We start from the raw sequence: 17,649 nt of genomic DNA, 5'->3' as shown, positions 1-17,649 counted from the left end.
AAGACAGGACAGGCTATGGCAACTCTCGCGCGAGCCGGAAAGCCGAGTTCGCTTCCGAATTCGAGCAGATCTATTAACACGCTTTCGACAAGCATAAGTGTCCTTTCGGCGTTGTTCGGACTATGTGCGACAAATACGACGTGTAGGAAGTACGAGTCGATCGATCGATACTAATAGACGGTCTTACGGGAGATAAGCCGCGAATCGACGAAGGACAAGTCCTAATCTAGCATATCGTTATTAATCGGAATGCGTAGGGTGCATCGACTGTGCTCGGTTCGAGAGAGCTTATAGTACAGATCGCGTACGAGTAACATGCCTTCTTCTCGATGTTGCGATAAGTAGCCCGGGATAATTAATGCCAGCTCTCGCGTTAGGTAATCTATTATGTTGTGTGCCGATTTTGACGCTTCTTTTAACTTTTGAATGCGTGTGCTGGTTAGGGCGTTAATATAGACGGTAGACAGGTAGCCTACTTTACTAAGCTCGGTCTAGACCCTACCTAGGGCGGCTTTTTTACTCGTAAGCCGAGACTTAATGGCCTAAATCTTCGTATACGCGGTTAATAGTAATCCTTCCGGGAGGTCGACACTCTCTAACTCCTATTCGACCTACGACTTAAACATCGTTACTTCTCGTATATAGCTACTACGTTTCTACGCTACGGGAGGAAGAGCGGCCGGAAAGTTAGTTTAGTCCATCTCGATATAGTATTCTACGATCTAGGACATACGCTGCTAGAACTTACGGGAGAATTCCTTAAAAGGAAGGAGTACGTAAACACGACCGACGATATAGCTCTATAGATCCTTTATCGATTAGACTAAGTTAGCACATTAGACTCTAAAGTCGGTAGAGGTAGCAGCGACTACCTACGTACCGTTGTACAGCCCTTTAAGTCGGAGACGAGCTTCGTCGATAGAAACTACGAGATTTTTCTATTACCGGCTTATTATTAGTAGAGATACTATAGCTAAGAAGTAGCTCGGTCTTAACGGTACCTAGATTAGCTTTAAGGACCTCGAGCTCTTATATCCTAGCGAATTAATCCCGAGCCTATTTAGACATCTCTTTCTATAAGGTACGTATCTATGCGACGGCTACGGTAGTGTTTAGGCTTAAGAGAGTCGGGAGGCCTTCCTCCCGTAACGAGAGCTTAATACCGTTAATAGTCTTCCGTAGGCTGTCTTTGTTACGACGCTTATCCGAGACATCGATTTCGAGCTAGTTAACTTAGGTAGTAAGGTTGCTAAGAGTCTTCTCGTGTCTCCTAATAGTATCTTTCCGCGAAGTCGATTCGGTCTATAATTCCTAGAGCTGCTACTTAAGCTCTTTTACTTTCTTAAGCGATGTCTCGTACAGTTCCTATTAGCTCGAGGCAGCCTACTAAAGCTCCGAGATTTTGGTCTTATAGCCGGATTCGAGACCCTTAAGCCGACCGACCTCGGCCTGTTCGGCTTCGAGGTAGTATCTAGTCTCGGCGTGTTCGTCGGCAGCCTCTTCTACGGCGGTTCTTGCGTCGGTGAGCTAGGTCTCTAGTGTGTCTTTACGCACCTTCCCTTCCTGCACTATAGTGTTAGCTTTAGTAAGATGCTAACGAACTTCGGCGAGCAATTTCTGCTCCTTAGCAATAGCCTCCTAAGCCTTACTAAAGTTATCTTTCTTAGTTTAGAGCTAATTTGCTATTGTGTTATAGTTCGTTAGACGTTCCGCCGCAAGATCTTCGGCGTGCTAGGCCGGGCGCCTGAACTTTCCGATCGTAGAGTTCTTAGTGTCCTCGTTGTTTGACTGTTGTGCTTTAAGACCTTGTATCCTTCCTTTTAGGCCTTTGATCTCGTCGTTTTAATATACGATATGCCGCTCGAACAGGCCTTTTTCTAACTCCGCGCTGTCGACGGCTTCCTGCTTAGTAAAGCGCTGCGTTGTGCTTACGAGTAAGCTCTTCAAAAAGAGTGTTCTCGGCTTTTGTAACCGTACGCTTATAATCCTGTTCTAACGACTACACAGCGGCCTTATGCTCGCTGTCGAGGCGAGTCTTCTACAATGCAAGCTGACGCGTAAGTTCGCTAGACGCCACAGAGTTTTGTTGGAGTTTGGCTAAGTTATCTGTCGCATCTGCAAGCTAGCGCTAAGAGTCTTCTAGGAGTCGTTGGAGAACTCCGATGCGCTCCTTAGCTTTGTTTGCGCTGTCGGTAGCCTTGTTAGAAGCGCCTTCGGCATCGTTAAGACGCATTTATAGCCTTGCCAATTCGGACTTTGCCGTCGTGTGTTCGCCTTAGAGAGACTTGTAGTCTTTATCGCGCTTCTTGAGCCTTCGCCAGATGTCGGAACCCTTCCAATCGGACGACACTTAGTCATCCATAATCGAACGGATATCCTCGAGAGGGGTGGCTAAATTGTACTCTCTGAGGCGAAAGGACGGTGTGGTGTTGGAGCTTAGGGTATGCTTTTCGCCTGGACTGGCGTATCGATCGCTTGCGACCAGGTAGTCGAAAGCTTCCTTTCGCGAAGGCTGATGTTCCTTCACGGCAGCTTCGAATGCTCTCCGACCATCGTTAGTCTCGATTTCAGCATTGAGCTCGTCAACGGACAGGTCTGTGCATTGGACAGCGTCCTTAGCAAGCTTGAACGCCTCCTGAGCCTGCAGCTCTCGACTATCGACTTCGGAGACCTTCTTCGTAGTTGTGGCGGGGTCGCTAATGTGCAGCATCCTCCAGACCTTCGAGTTTTGCTTTTTTGCTTTCCAATCGTCGAGTGGTTGATTGACTTGGTGAATCTTTGCACGTAGATCGCCGACCTTCGAAATGGCTTTCGCCATCTCCTTTCAGGAGATGGTCTTGTAAGCCATCTTGCTCAGAGTGTGAAGGACCATCGAGGACCCAGTACCGTAGGTCACTGCTTTGGTATCCGATGCGGAGCGCTTTCGGGAGGGGTACCGCCATCGGTCTCGTACTGTTCTTACTCCGGACGCAGACCAGTCGCTTCTTTTGGCAGGTTGTGCAAGACTCGTCGCCCAAATCGACCGTACTCATGACACTCTTCTTGTCAAGTTTGGATTGAGCGCAATCTCCGATCCTGGTTCGACCGTCTCCTCTGTTACTCGCCGTCATTTTGTTCAGATTGTCTCGATTGCGACAGAAGAGAGCCGTGAGACGAGGATGGACGGCGGTCTTGAATAAATCCGTCCACGTGGAGGAAGCCGATCGTTTATCATCACCACTCTTCGACTCGTCCCCAAAGTCGAGCTTTCCAAACATCTCGTCGGCCGTCACAGCAGAGTTGGTGGGTCTCGTGTTGGGTTTCCGGTTTCGACTGGGGATAACAGCTTTCAGTGATCGTGTAGCTGGGTCAGGCGATGCCCTGGACTGGCTGCAAGCCTCGACATGGCCATGGCAGCATGCTCCTCTTGCGGCATGCTATCCGTGCGACGCCTCTTATTTGCTTGCTGGGACGCATGTTGATCCACTGGCGCGGGCGTTCCAGGCAGACCAGATTGTACGCCACTAGTCGCCAACAAAGGGTCGTCACCATGTGTATGGTTCGGGTCATACGTTGATGGGAACGACATTGGTTGCAAAGTGAAGACGGATCCACTCGGTGGGCACGGCGAGTTTTCCGTAGCACGTATCGATGATGACATGGACGGCGGAGCAGACGGGAATCCCGATGAGGACGAAGAAGCATGATGTTGTGGCGTTCCAGTACCGTATGTCGGCGGCCGTGACATCACTTGCGGAGCAGGTGAGAGTCCGGCGGTCGAGAACGAATGCAAGGAATGTGCAGGCGTCGAACTCGACACAGAAAGTGGTGTTCCCAGAAGTGCTCTCAATCGTTCGTTCTCGCGTGAGAGGTAGTGATTGCTTCTCGTGATGTCTCCTGACTCGACACCACTAAACTGCAGCAGCTGTTCCTCCACGGTAGCATTGCGTCGCAGGAGCGCTTGGTACGTGGAATGCGTGGGTCTGGCCTCTTCGTCTTCTTTCCGGGCGGTAAGATCGCCTTGCAGGCGTGCGGTAGTCTGCTTCTCTTCATTCAGCTCCCTACGTACTGTATCGGTGATTCCGTTCGCTTTGGTGAGCAAATCCGATTCGGCCTTGAGCTTGTTCGACAACTCAATGATCTTTCCCGGCTGCACACCCTGTTCGATTCTCATATCTTGAATGGATTTACCCAGCTCGGCAATCTTGTCGTCCTTGCCCTGAATGATGGCGTCCTTTCGCTTGCAGCTTTCGCTGTCAAAGAGGGATGCCATGTCAACGACAAACTGGCTCTGAGCATGGTTCGGACGTGATTTTTCGAGGTGTTCCTCCGCTTCACGCTGTTGTTTAGCAATGGTGTCACGGGCTTTGTTGATGTGATCATCCATCTCGCTCTTGCTTTGCTCGGCAAGATCGCTGCTTGTCTGGCAATGACGCAGCCGAACTAGCGGCTGAGGGTCCTGCTCTGGAGGACGTGGAGGTAGAGGTTTAGTTCCTACGGACGAGTTTAATTAGATTAGAAGAGCAAGAGGAAAGCGACGAGCATAATCATACCAAGTGGAAGAGTGCGTGCGTAGATATGTCTGCAGCGGATGATGCTTAATGAGGTGCGTGAATGTGATCGCTGAGTGTTCAGTAACTGGAACACAAAGGTCAGCTCCGCCAGGAAGAGGAAGCTCAATGTGTGATGCTCTGGTTTCTGCCTCGGTGACGATCTGAGAGGCTTGATGCTCTGCCTGGCTTATCTGACGTGAAGCTTCACCACCTACAGTCTTGATCTTCTCGAGCTGTTCTGATGCCGCATTCATCACCTTGCAGGCGAGATCGGGTACGAACTTCGCCTTGGCAGCGTGAAGCTTCCATTGTTGCAGTTGGGAGTGTGGATCACAGCTCGTGAAGGTTTTCATATCGATGGCGGCCAGTGGCTGGAGTATCGAATTGAGCTGCTGGTCATCTTGGGTGCTTCTTTGCATGACGGCTTGGTGTGTTTCTGGTCGATGTTGATTGTTCGGTGCATTGGTCCCACGATCGTTGGTTGGGTCTGCCATTGTTGGGTGATGGAGATCATGTGGTTTCAATGAAGTGCACAGAAGTTGATGAAAGGTGATGAAAGAGCGGAGGCGCAAGGACACCCAAAAGTTGCGAGGCGTAAGGAAAGGTGCACTAAACACCAGAGTTGCGGAATGCTGTGGAGAAAGAAGAGCGGTCTTAAGTAGATGCTCGAGCTGGAATGCTAAGCGCCTTCCTCGTTCTAGTAATGACAGGCTGACGATCTTCGAGCGTCGCCGTATGCCGGTCGATAGTCGCTTGCTAATTTCGAGCGAGCTTGACCAATTCATCAATAGTAGCCTACTAGTTGGCAAGATTCCGCTTGACGTTAGCGAAGGTATCCTGTTAGTCGACGATCTCCTGCTTAAGAGCAATAACGGTCTCCTTGAGCTTAATAGTTTTCTCTACGACTGCGGCATACGAAGCCATAAGCGTTCCAACAGAAGAATCATGCCCAGTGCTGTTGTGCCCGCCGCCCGAGTTCTCTTTCGCCACCGAGCGAGCACTGAGTTTATTCTAAGAATCGTAGAGCGCCTGGTCATTGTGGGCCAAGCCTTCAAGTCCAATGCTTACACCCTCTTGGATGCCGCCAACTTGCTTCTTCAGCTCGGTGAGGTCCTCAATGCCGGCAGCAGGGAGCTTTGATGCGGCGGCGGCCTGCTTCTTCTGATCCTCAAGAGCCGTGGCGTGGCGGTCCTCCGTCTGCACAAGTTACCGGCCATGCCGATCTTCTGAGTGAAGCTGGCAATGTGGGTTTTGACGCGAGCATCGACCAACTCGGGCAACATACCATCGACCTGTTTTTTGACTGCGTTCTGAGTATCCTCGTGGTGTGCATTCTTCGCAATCTTCACCGAAAGTTCTTTCAACTTCAGAGCCCAATTTGCCAAGATGTCCTCGACCTGACGATTGTAAGCCCTGTTTGACTTCTCAGTCTTGGCGCTGATGCGGCCGACTTGATCTTCGGACATGTCCATCGCCGCACAGCACTTGCCAACGGCGACTCGGAGTTCCTTCATGGTTGTTGTGGCGAGGACGCTGAGCTCTTCAGAAGCTCTCGGAACAGCCGTCAGGAGCGAGTCTTGCATCATCTCGAACGCGATGTTGAGGTCAACAATCTCGCCGTTCGTGTTGGTGAAGGTCAATACAGTCGGAAAACTTGAAGCTTTGAGGAGTCGATCGTAGACATCGATGTATGTCTTCCACAGATGACTGTCAGTCATTGCAATGAAGAACTCTGGATCGTGCTTCGCAAGTATTTTTCTGCGGATCAGTCCATCTTTACAGGTGTCGTCGTATGAGGTGACTCCCATTTGCGGTCGAGAGGCTCGGAACAGATCATCGACGGCATCCCCGACTGGAATCACAACGGTCCAGTCTCGGAGCCATGGCTGGTCTTAATCATTCACCTCCCAGATCTTTGACTTGACGATGTCAAAGCGTGCGCATGGCCAGATGTACTGCCGATCTAGGCGGTACTGTGATAGATCGCCGTTGACCGGCAACGACTCAAGAGTGAGGAGTGGCTCGATATCAGTTGGCTTCTCCTCGACCTTGTTCGCCTCCACCGACTTGGCTTCTTGCTTGGTCTTCTCCTTCTCTGCCGTTGCCTCGACCACGGGAGTTGCGGCGGCCACGGGAGTTGCCTCGACCACAGGAGTTGCGGCGGCCACAGGAGTTGCGGCGGCCACAGGAGTTGCGGCGGCCACAGAAGTGGTCCTGGCTTCGAGCTTCGCATCCTTGACAGGCTTTGCCCTTCCTTCGGGCTTCGCATCAATGGCAGGCGGTGTGGCTGCATTGCTTTGCGTGTCAGGAACCGATTTATCATCCGTCTGCTGCGTCCGGCTCTTGTGGCTCTTCTTGTCCTCCTGCTTTCTTGCTGACACGAGGAAAGCCTCTCCGATGTGGTCATGCGCTGGCGCTTTTGGTGGGCGCTCAGACTTGAGGTCAATCGGCTTCGTGACAGGCTTGAGACCCTGCAGCCGAGCAGTGGGGTTGAGACTCTTCAGCCGAGCAGTGGGCTTGAGACTCTGCAGCGGAGCAACAGGCGGGAGGATTTGCGGCTTGGACTCTGGAATTGGCACGCGCGACTGAGGTGCCGCACTGTCAGATTTGCGAGTGTTTGGCACTGTCTGCCAGCCACCGTCAGGAATCATCGTGTCTTTGTCGACACTGATCCCGCCATTCAGAGATGACTTGACAGTTACTGGGGCAGATGCGGTCTTGCGAGGCGGAGTAGAATCGTACAACTGCTCATCTGTGTGGGACGCAGCAGACGAAGGCGCTGCTTCGGTTGATTCTTGATTCTTGCTTGGAGTCGATTGACCTTCAGATAGCGGCGGAGCCACCGTCTCTTCGCTCGGGTCATTGATGCTTGCTGGTTTGGAGTTCGACTCGCTTGCTTGGTTGTTTGTTGCATTTGAAGCTGCGCGTTGAGCGCGTGAGCGCTCGGGATTGTCGTCCATGGTGTGCTACAATATATAGCGTATTGTAGCTGTGATGGTCGATGAGAAGAGGAAAGAAGAGAGAGGGCTTCGCGACGTGAAAGTTCCGCCGCAGTGTGGAGAGCGGGAGCTTGGCGGTGGCGTCCCGCATAAGGCGTCGTCGCCACGGCAGCCAGCGTTTGTTGTGGATGATGTTTTGAAGAATCACTCAACTTAATGTGAGTCAAAGTGTATGGCTCGGACTGGCTCCGCGAGGCTTCCCATTTGACGCATACTGTTCCTCTGTACTAATGGACCGAAAAAATGTCCAGCAAAAGATCACCTTCCTTTTCGGGTAAGTCGCAAACCTTAAATTCCAAGTGAAGTGAATTCACCATGCCTTGCTGGGTCTTCCCGTGTCGTACGATTGCTTTAAAACGAGGTCGCTGGAGACCTTTATAGGCGGGAGGAGACTACGTGAGCTGAGATCATGCTCAAGGGTGACGTAGTAGTATGGAGGCTGAATCAAGCCTCTCGAGACACAGCATCCTAGAGCGTTTCGGGAGGAGACTCCCAATGGGGAATATCTTATAGAGGTGCACTAAGAAGCCTCCTATATACATGTCAGTTGGCGCCGTAGCATCCGTACTACATCAGAGATGCTTGAAACCACTTAGCCAATTCATAGTTTCACCGCTGCGGCAAGCTCTACCACGTCCCCTTGATGCACGTTCAAGCCGCTAAAAGTTTACACAGCTCTTCGCCGACCGAGGATACGAGTTCGATGATAGCCGCACAGAGGTGGGCACCAGCGGAGAGAACATTCGTCAAACCGGTATTGTAAATGTTTATGGGGTTGTAAACAGTGCACCCCAATACTCTTCTTTTGTTGCTTTCTTCTTAACATCAGCCATCAGTGCGACCGATGCAGCGTCTCCGCCCACGGAACATGCATGCATGTCGTAGAATAGGCCAGCCAAAGGCACGACTTCAAATCCCGGATCCGTAGACCCTACCGCAAGGTATAAGTCGCGGGCCCATCGCCAGCACTATTGACGTCCATGGCATCGTGGAAAGTCGGAAGCAGATCTGCCGCGCTGCCCGGATCTACCGCGCTGCCCGGATCTGCCGCGCTGCCCAGCTCTGACCGGTGGCTGGATCCTCGAGTCTGTCTGTAGCTACGCGGCCACAAAACGCAGCCTTCTTGGCATCTTTCTTGTTCTCGAATCCGATGCTAGTCGAGCCAAATGGCGTGATGGGACTTCCAAGAAAGCACGTTGCGCAGAAATGTGGTCCAGTACTCGGATTCGTGCCGCTCTCGGTATGTGATGTGCGGTCGTTAGTAGCGCTGGCGGTACTTATTTCGGTAGTCTTGTCGAGAAGACTCTCGAAAGAGCATAAAGCTCGTGAGACTCCCCAAGGAGAGTGCTGGTTTAGTTCTCCTCGTTCAAGAATGCGGAGCTTCTGACCGTCAACACTCAGCGTTATAATAGAGGCGCCCGAGCCGGGCTCTCGATACGCAAAGCGTGGAGTGAGGCCCTTTTCTTGATATGCTACGTGGAAGTTACTAGCATATATGCCGCTGTTGTCTTCGAGTCGCAATGTCTGGAGTCTTAATGGCGGAGGTGTGTAGGGATTCGCCAATTCGAAGTCGACCGTCCAGTTTCCCTCGTCCAGAGCGCGGAAAGCGTACTGTGCAAAAGTGCGGACTATGCAGCATTCCTAATCCACGGCACGTTTGATTTTGTTGCACTGGTGATCTTTTCAACGATCAGTCGGGCTCGTTATGAGCTATAAGCAGGATAGGTGATTTCTATTACCTTGGGTTCGCGGGTGGATCCTCTTCGTCCAAGCTGCCAGGCGCCGGCCGACCTACCACTCTCTCCGATCATCCCGACGGTCATGATCATGGCCATGGGGACAGGAGCAAACACGTCGCTACGACTCTCGTGCACGGCAAAGGAATTGTGCGCTGTTTTGGGGCATGTTCTCCGCGATGGGTGGCCTTGTCCGTTTGCTGAAAGCAGCTCCAATGTACTGTGGCAATGGGAAGAGCCTGCTGAGCGTAACTCCGGAGTCCTTACCTTCTGTGGGGAAATACAGGGATTTTGACTAGCGCTGCGGGGAAATACAGGGATGTCGACTAGCGATGCGGGGAAAACAGGGATCGTCTAGTTCTACTAGAAGTAAGTGACAGGCTGTTTGTGCAGTCTTGGGCACAGCTTTATCTTGGTCTTTCAAACGATCGTCCTTTGTTCGGCTTCCACATTCCACCGCTTCCGGCAGCCGGATGTGAGGCGGGACAGTTTCGTGGTTCCAAATCCAACACCTGGCTTCATCAGGCGTCAGCCTACCCTTCGCGGGCGCCTTGGTAGATGACGACCTCTGTAGACAGTTTGTCAAGACCACCCGGACTGCAATGTGCGAGCTATCGCAGTGCAGCTACTGGAAGTGCCGCGTCGTTTCCGGAGTGGTGAGATTTATCGTCCTCTTCTGCCCGTTGCTGCTCACAGAGCGAATTGAGACCTTTCCTGATACTTGCTAGCATCGGGTCGAGCTAATCTGTCGAAACCTGCCCAGTCGATTGCGAAGGTCTCATCGCCAGGTGTTTGTTGCCTTCAATAAGCATGAGGAGGTGAAAAGGGCCATACACGACGCCCACGAGCGTCAGATGTTATAGGCGTCGTCCCAGCTGAGTGTGCGGAGTAACCCACAGGGATTGTTCCACGCCGGTGCGAGGTGATCCAGAGGGACTGCTCTAAGCCAGTGCGAGTCAGCACGAAATGCTTCTCGTCGAAAGTGGAATTGGTCACGATGTGTTCGTGCGCACGGTCGATAATGCGAAGAGTCTTGATATCCGGAAGGTCCAGGTGCATCACCAGGGGAGCGTAGACTTCTGGAGGGACTCGTCGAGGAAGAAGTGCTGTACAGGAATCACGAGATGCGTATTGCCGTCGTGGAAGTCGAAGTCTGCACTCACCTCGACCCGGACGCCCAATCATTCGCCGGTCACGACAGACAGGTTTGAACGAAAGAGATGCTGCTCGTCGTTGTAATCCTCGTGAAATTCTTCACATTGGGCCTGGCTTTTGTGCTCGTGCACAGTGACCTCCACGGTGTTGGTGAGATCGAACATGGTGATTCAGCTTCACAGAGTCGTCGACCAACTGAGAAGACCAGCTCGGAACTTGTTAGAAGGAATATTAGCCGCAGACTGTGCAAGATCCAGAGGCGGCGTCGCCTTTTGCCATTCTTACAGAACTGAGCCGTCAAAAGTGGAACGTACCAGAGAGAGAGAGTGTGTGCCATTCGTACCGAAAACTTTGCACGAAGATCGACCAAGAGGAGCTGTTTCACGCAGGTGGGAAACCCTTGAACGTGTGAACAAACCAGGGACGTGACCGACCGAATCTCTACAATGATGGAAAGCAGCCAAGGGACGCGGTGAGGTGTCGATGGCACCAATCATTTATGCCTGCCATTGGCGCAGCGACTGCCAGTGATCTGTCATTGATTCTCCGGACGCGAAGGGTGCGGATCGTGTTCTCCGAGTATCCCGCCTGGATCTTGATAGCTGCCTAAGCAGTCTTGAGCGTTATCGATCTGGATGTGCGCTACGCCGACAACCGCATTGACCTTGGCGAGACTGTCGTCCTCGTTCGAGGTCTCCTCGCGGCGCTTCTTGTCACCCGGCTTGTGCTGTCTACCGCTTCCGATAGCAGTATTTCACTGCAGCGCACCTGTCCCTCTAGATCTGTGATCTTCGTCTCCGAGTTTGCTTGAGTGGTCTTGAGCGCTTTGCGTTCCATCTTGGTCGGAGCGAGGCCACTGTCAGCTTGAGTCAGTTTCTTCGCGGCATCATTGATATGCCAGTGCAATCTGGTTTTTGGCTTGAGGCTTGATGTGCGAGCCTTTCTGTTCGTGGTTTCCATAATGCGAAGTGATCGGCTTGAAGTACTCGGGCGGCTTGTTCTGTTCTCGCTGCGTCCAAGAAATCGATGCCTCCCATATTTGAACCGATCAACACGGATCTGGGGTGTTGAAGTGAGCAGACAGTGTTTGCCAGACGTCCTCGTATCCGAACTTCCACGAGTTGAAAGAAAATCGATGGTATTCCAGAACCGTTGACACCTTCTTGAGCAGCTGTGAAGTGCCTCGTGCTTCGGGAGGAAAGTGCCGGCCGAGACGCTTTCCGATCGCATGTCACTGGTAGGGTGTACGGCTTTGGCGTCCAGACACTCGCCTTTGGTCGGAACATCGAGGCACTAATACGGGAAATGGAATCGAAGAGCGTCACGGGAATCTTTCAACCAGGCTCCAGCTCGACCCGTGTCCAACTCTCGAGGGCGATTGGCTTGAGAAGCTTCTTCGGGTGCTTGAGAAGCCTCTTCGGGCAGAGCTCTTGTTGGTTTGGTTACCGGTTGAAGATGGTCTCTTATCAATACCAACCAACTGCCCGCGAGGCAATACCAAATGCACTACTGGTATAATACCAACTTACGTAAGAATTCGGGGGCCAAAATGATACCGTCCGGGTGTGAAGGGCGCCTTCGATATTACCGTAGAAAAGGACGTCTAAGTTAGACAGCGGTAGCCCGGATATATTAAAACATCGCGAGGTGCGATAGCGCGGATTAGTACTCGTTTCCTTCGTAACTCGGTAACGTCTTCGACCTCGCTGCCCTCGTTTTATTAGCTGCGGACGTACTTCCGGTTGGTTACTAGTCGGCGACATGCTCTAACCAACACTAACCAAAAGGTCGGCAAGGCCTCACCAAACCAACCGGTAACCGGCTTAACCGTAACCAACGACCAAATGAACCATACCAACAAGAGCTCTGTCTTCGGGTGCTTGAGAAGGATCTTCATGTGCCCGAATGTTTGCTTGCGGGTCTCGAGGATGCCGACCCTGGCCTCAATGGCGTAGGCGACTGAGAGAGGTCATGCCTTGTTGATAAAGGTATAGCTCTCCGAAGGGAGACGGCTGGAGGATCATCTGCTGAAATGTGAACGACTTCAACGCTCGATGATTGAAGTACGCGTGAAATGTTTGACATCTGTGAGAGCGGGCTGCCCATTGGCACGCGGCCTGTCTCCTTCTTGAAATGTCAAGAGCTCCTGGCGTGTACAGGAACAGCAGGGTTTCTGATTCACCTCAAGGGCATGGTGTAGACTTTGCAGACGGCCAGAGCTTCATACATCTTCTTGCGAGGTCAGCATTCTGTACACTGACTTCTAGGATCATGCTGTGGACCGAGAGTCGACGATGCCGAGGCTTTAATGCCAATCTCGTCTGGATGACACAAAGAGTGATCGAGCCCTTCAAGAAAGTCAGAGCTGCTTTTCCTCCAAGACCATCTTGTCTCCAGGCGTACAGGCTTGGAGAATTCAGGATGCGAACATCACAATGCATGCTCGTCTGGTCATCTTTCCATCAGCGAACACGTACGCTTGGCCGCCTCCCGACAACATGTCAGCTGAGATGAAGACCAGAACAGTCAGCCATGAATGTAGCGGAAGTAATGCACTCACCAGCATCACTTCCAGGATGCTCTCTTGTGCTGCTCTTCCTTGAGCTATATCAACTGCCGAGAAGCTATTCCAGTTTCCTTGGATGAACCCTGTGGCCACCCTCTCGAGCAGTCTCAACGCTCAAGCTCGCCTCGCCCGGAGACAGCCTCCTAACGAGGATTCTTCCCTCCGTCTGACCGACCAGCTCTGGTGAATTTTTCGACTTACCCACATAATCAATGTTCAAACATGCCATTGGCATCGAGTTCTGCGACAGAAAAATCAACAAACCATGCACACAATGTACAGCGCATAAGAGCAAACCAGGGACCGTCATCCCTCGCGTATGCACTCAAGCACAACCCGAGCCTGGCCAGGCTCTAAGACGTGGCGGAAGAGTGCCATGGAGAGGCGCATGCGACCTTGCCATGAATGGGCGACTGTGCGACCCTTGTCTTCCTGAGCTCCCGATCAGCTTTGACCCACTTGGAGACGCATCGGGTGATGTGCTGCTCCTGAGGTGGCCTGGTAAGACACCTCAGTGTGTTGTGTTTCGGAGAGATTTGCTAACACTCCGGTGCAGGTTTGCGCCTGCAACTCCACCACCTCAAGCCGATCTTCACCAAAATTGCCAGAGTCCACTCCCACATCGAGAGTATTGGAAAAGTCACCGCCGGCGGACTGAGAAATGCCCATGCCGAGAATCTTCGGCGACAAACATCACAGCTATGCGCACGAAACAACGAGCGCCGAGAGAGGAACCCACAACTGACCTGGACGAAGTCAAACGACTTCATCAGCGGCATCACTCAGAATCAAGAAGCAGCAAGCATCTGGAACTGCGAGAGTGGGTCCTAGGTCTCGAGCATCAGCTGCAGAGCAGGGAGACCGCATCGATCAAGTGTGTGAAAGAGGGCCTGCGATTACGATTGGCAGAGCTGAGGCCTGCCACCGTGGAGAAAGAAAGTACACTCCTGGTGACGTGCCGCTCGCCTTCATCTGTCTCTGCATACGCCCGTGCTGTTGTGCTTTGTGGCGTGCTTGGACATTGCGTCGACGTCGTTCTTGGTTGCAGTGCAGCTCTGCAGGGCAGTGGGGCGTATGATGTTCGACGAGTGGATGACCTCGTATGTCGAGAGCCTCGTATGCGATGAACCCTGCGGACGTCGAGGTGGGTGCGGCAAGATATGTGCGGCGCGATCTGGCGCTGTAGCTTCACATGTTCACCGAAGTAACACGAGGATACGCAGACATGATGCGTTCAAGAAAGAAACATGTTTGAACGCTTGAACACAGCTTGTACGGTGCGAATACCTCCCGCAGACTCACTCGTCGCGGCCCACCTGCACCATGACGGCATGACTACCTTCCCTGCGATTCGCACCCTTCGGAGACCTGCACCGCTGCATCGTCAAGACCCTGTCAACGTCTCCAAGCTCGACCATTGCTATCAATGCAGAGCGGGATCCCACTGTCCCGCATCGACAATGATTATCGGCCGTGAGATGTGACAGATCGCACATGCACGCTCTGCATGTCGACCAAATACTAATGTGCCGGCTCGCATGCGCGCTACTGTATGAGCAGGGATGCCGGTGTCTCTTGCGAATCGGTTACATGTGGTGTAACATTGGATCTCCAACTATGGCTTCCAGATTCCAAACCAGCAAAGACACTGAAGCGCGCGTTTGGCGGCCGCAAAGACACCCCACAGTAACAACATGCGAAGACGTGTGGGATGGCAAGACATGAGGCATGGATTTGCATACATGTACATATACTCGTCGTTTCCGAGGCAAACGAAGCGTTCGACCCTCAGCTTTCTTCTGCCAGTCCCAAGAACCCAATCCTCCGAGACATGGTCCAACGACTGAATGGACCTCCGGGGTCGAGCACCGAGAACAGTGGACCTCCGAGACCAAGCACCGAGAATAACGAAGACTCCTGCTCCGGACTTGTTACACACTGCTTGACCGGAGACTGGTACGAAGATGACAGCGACAGCGAGCTCGATTCCGGAGACTTGTACGATGATGACATCGATTCCGAGGACAATACAGAATCAATCGTCGACAAGAACCTGCCTGCGTCCCAACATCAGCCGCAGAACCCTGTGTACAGCTGGAACTCCCGAGTGTCCCGCAACATCGATGCTTTGCAGGGTCTCGTCGCAACACACGTGACCTCCAGCAAAAGTCGCAATGCTGCGCAACATCAGAGTCCTTTCCACTCGACAGCATACAGTTCCGACTCGTCCGACCGCAACGCTGCTTCGATCCGCGCCACTCCGCGCTCTCTGGACCGAGTCTCAAATTCCAACTCGGAGAACTGTTTGGATCGCGGATCTTTTCATATCTCCGAACGCCTCCTGGATGCGGGTAATCTGCGGGTATTTGATACAGCCCATCCGACTATCCCTACAATCATTCACCAGCACGGCCCAGTCCTCTTCGACAGCCACGGAAACATCTACACCACACAGTCCCTTCCATCTCATGCAACTCCTCGCGGCGAGGCACCTCGTCAAGCGGGAATCCCAGCGTGGTCATCTCTTGATCTCTCTCCGGTCGCAGATTCGGTTGAGAATCATAAGCAGGAACTGTAATGTAGCAGATGGACGTTGACGATGCGGGCAGTAGGGCCAAACTCAAAAGTCGCAGACATTGGGCGAGGAGTTGTTGCCCGATAGCTGGGGTTTGAACGGAGCGGATGGCAGGTGTCGGACAAGCGCGGAAACGTCGAAGATCGAAGCGAGGGTTGTATGTGTGTGTTTCTGAGGAGTTGCTGGAAACCGGGGTCGAGATGAGCCGTGGACAAGGGCGACGGGAAGTCTGCTGCCTGCAGTACCGTAGCCTCCAGCTAAAAGACCCGCAAAGCTGAGCATCAGATTCGATACCCAAATCGCCATCCTCATCATCTTGTGCTGTACCGTCTCCGTCAAATTCTTCTTCTGCGTGGTCGTTCACGGCGGCATTATCCTCGTCTAGAAAGCCAGCGTAGACGCCGGGTAATACTCATGGCCTCGGTGAGTGTTCGCAATTCCCTTGTCCAGAAGAGAAGAAATAGTCCCATCGTGGGCTGGATCCCAAGTCGCAGAGATGACGATCAGATGCGAGAAAGTCGTCTTTGGTGATGAGTGGACGTTGAGACAGACACTTCGATCCAATCTTCTCCGCGGAAGCTGCTGGAGGATTGACGGGAGAGAGCTGTCTAGTCGACTTCGGGTTACAGCGGTCACGACAATTAGTGCCTGAGGCCAGAGTGAGAATGAGTGAGAATGAACCTGGAAGGCTTCCTCTCGAATCCGTCACCTCTATAATAATCACATCACACCTGCATCCTCCACATACTCCAATCCACCACCACACCGAAAAGACCGAGCTCGACCCCAAAGGCAACTTCAACAACCGTCCACCATTGTCATCACGGGCACATCTGCCGCGCCGACCGACGTCTCCTTCATCTCCTCGTCCCGATCTGACCGCGCCCCGACCGACCGAGAGAGCTCGTTTCCTGAACCTGCCTCATCCTTCCTCACCAACGCATTCGTCCAAGATCGCGGTTCTGCACGCCGCAGCACGTCGGGTCAGATCGGTAATGACAGGGCCACGTCCGCCGGATGAGAGGGAAAGAGGACCATGTCAAGAGTGTTGCGCGTACACGTGGACGAAAGGCCGTGGAGATCAAGCAGAAACCAGAGTGCGTTCGATGCACCCTCAGGATCTCTCGAGCCAGCGCATGTTGACCTCACCACCCACAACGTGTCACCCAGAGCTCGACTCAAGCTTCCGTCCAAAGTCCACGAAATCGCGAAATCATGACCATGCCCTAGATCCTTCAGGAACGAGCCGCTGGAACTCAAAATTCGTCTGAAAGGCGCAAGGCGACAGGCTTCGAATGCGGCGATCAGCAAACTCGTGCTGGACTTTCGATCGAGAGCGGCAGAGCTGAGTGGACTGGTGGGAATGATTTAAGATGGAGGCCACGTCGAACATCGGCTTTCGGAGGAAAGTGACGGAGAGTTTACTCCAACCCAGCCGCCAGCAATCTCACGAACGGCAACTCAGCCATACCGCGAGCGATAACCACTCGGCGACATCATGCAGAATGCGCACATTCGCAGACGGAGGAGCTTTCCGCATCAGACGTTGGACATCGATGTCGTGCTCATAATCCGAATACTGGCAAGCTGGCGGACACGCGCGGAAGAGCCCGAGGACGATGGCACACCGGACATCAGTTTGAAGCGGGAAGTGGTGGAGAAGGAACGGATACTCAGCTCCGGTCGCCGGCAATCGAGAACGAAAACTGCTTGCCGAACTCATGCGCGACACGCAGATGCTCATCATCGCGGAGACCAAGACCTTTTCGCGACAGACCTCGGACACTAAAGGAACACGCGCGATCCGCCCATCAGACCAGAGCGCAGCCCGGACATCAGTCCGCCTTCGGTAACATTTCGAATCCAACGAACAGATGTCAGAGAGAGCTGGGGGGGAAGAGCGGACTGTCGTTGTGGCGCGAAAGTCAATACTGCTTGCTTTGCTTTGCTGAATCCGTGAGACTGCCGTCGTCAATCGTGATGGGCTGTTATGCCGATCAGTCTGGGTGGATCTTGTTCTACATACCTCACCTCTACCACCCGCCTTCATCAGCAACGACAGTACGATACAGCAGACCTCTTGTGA

General features: G+C 52.8%; 5 protein-coding genes across 5 annotated transcripts; all 5 read right to left on the bottom strand.

Moving 5' to 3' along the window:
• Positions 1 to 2,350: 2,350 nt before the first annotated feature.
• Positions 2,351 to 2,818, bottom strand: MYCGRDRAFT_97541 (uncharacterized protein; the record flags this gene model as incomplete). The annotated part of the gene is made up of 1 exon (XM_003847350.1): positions 2,351 to 2,818. One exon carries the CDS (start codon positions 2,816 to 2,818, stop codon positions 2,351 to 2,353), a length of 468 nt encoding a protein of 155 aa, XP_003847398.1.
• Positions 2,819 to 3,328: 510 nt separating this feature from the next.
• On the bottom strand, positions 3,329 to 5,026 carry MYCGRDRAFT_97540 (uncharacterized protein; the record flags this gene model as incomplete). The annotated part of the gene is made up of 3 exons (XM_003847349.1): positions 3,329 to 4,473; positions 4,533 to 4,617; positions 4,748 to 5,026. 3 exons carry the CDS (start codon positions 5,024 to 5,026, stop codon positions 3,329 to 3,331), a joined length of 1,509 nt encoding a protein of 502 aa, XP_003847397.1.
• A 603-nt stretch (positions 5,027 to 5,629) lies between these two features.
• MYCGRDRAFT_97539 (uncharacterized protein) lies at positions 5,630 to 7,492 on the bottom strand (the record flags this gene model as incomplete). The annotated part of the gene is made up of 2 exons (XM_003847348.1): positions 5,630 to 6,418; positions 6,527 to 7,492. 2 exons carry the CDS (start codon positions 7,490 to 7,492, stop codon positions 5,630 to 5,632), a joined length of 1,755 nt encoding a protein of 584 aa, XP_003847396.1.
• Positions 7,493 to 8,557: 1,065 nt separating this feature from the next.
• On the bottom strand, positions 8,558 to 9,366 carry MYCGRDRAFT_97538 (uncharacterized protein; the record flags this gene model as incomplete). Its single annotated transcript, XM_003847347.1, has 2 exons — positions 8,558 to 9,142; positions 9,271 to 9,366. 2 exons carry the CDS (start codon positions 9,364 to 9,366, stop codon positions 8,558 to 8,560), a joined length of 681 nt encoding a protein of 226 aa, XP_003847395.1.
• A 6,078-nt stretch (positions 9,367 to 15,444) lies between these two features.
• Positions 15,445 to 15,909, bottom strand: MYCGRDRAFT_106576 (uncharacterized protein; the record flags this gene model as incomplete). The annotated part of the gene is made up of 1 exon (XM_003847346.1): positions 15,445 to 15,909. One exon carries the CDS (start codon positions 15,876 to 15,878, stop codon positions 15,609 to 15,611), a length of 270 nt encoding a protein of 89 aa, XP_003847394.1.
• Between the last annotated feature and the right edge of the window lie 1,740 nt (positions 15,910 to 17,649).

This window comes from Zymoseptoria tritici, chromosome 14, assembly GCF_000219625.1.
Source record: "Zymoseptoria tritici IPO323 chromosome 14, whole genome shotgun sequence".
In the NCBI taxonomy this organism is placed as follows: domain Eukaryota; kingdom Fungi; phylum Ascomycota; class Dothideomycetes; order Mycosphaerellales; family Mycosphaerellaceae; genus Zymoseptoria; species Zymoseptoria tritici.
The sequence above is the reverse complement of the archived record's forward strand: the minus strand, read 5'-3'. Positions and strand labels throughout refer to the sequence as shown.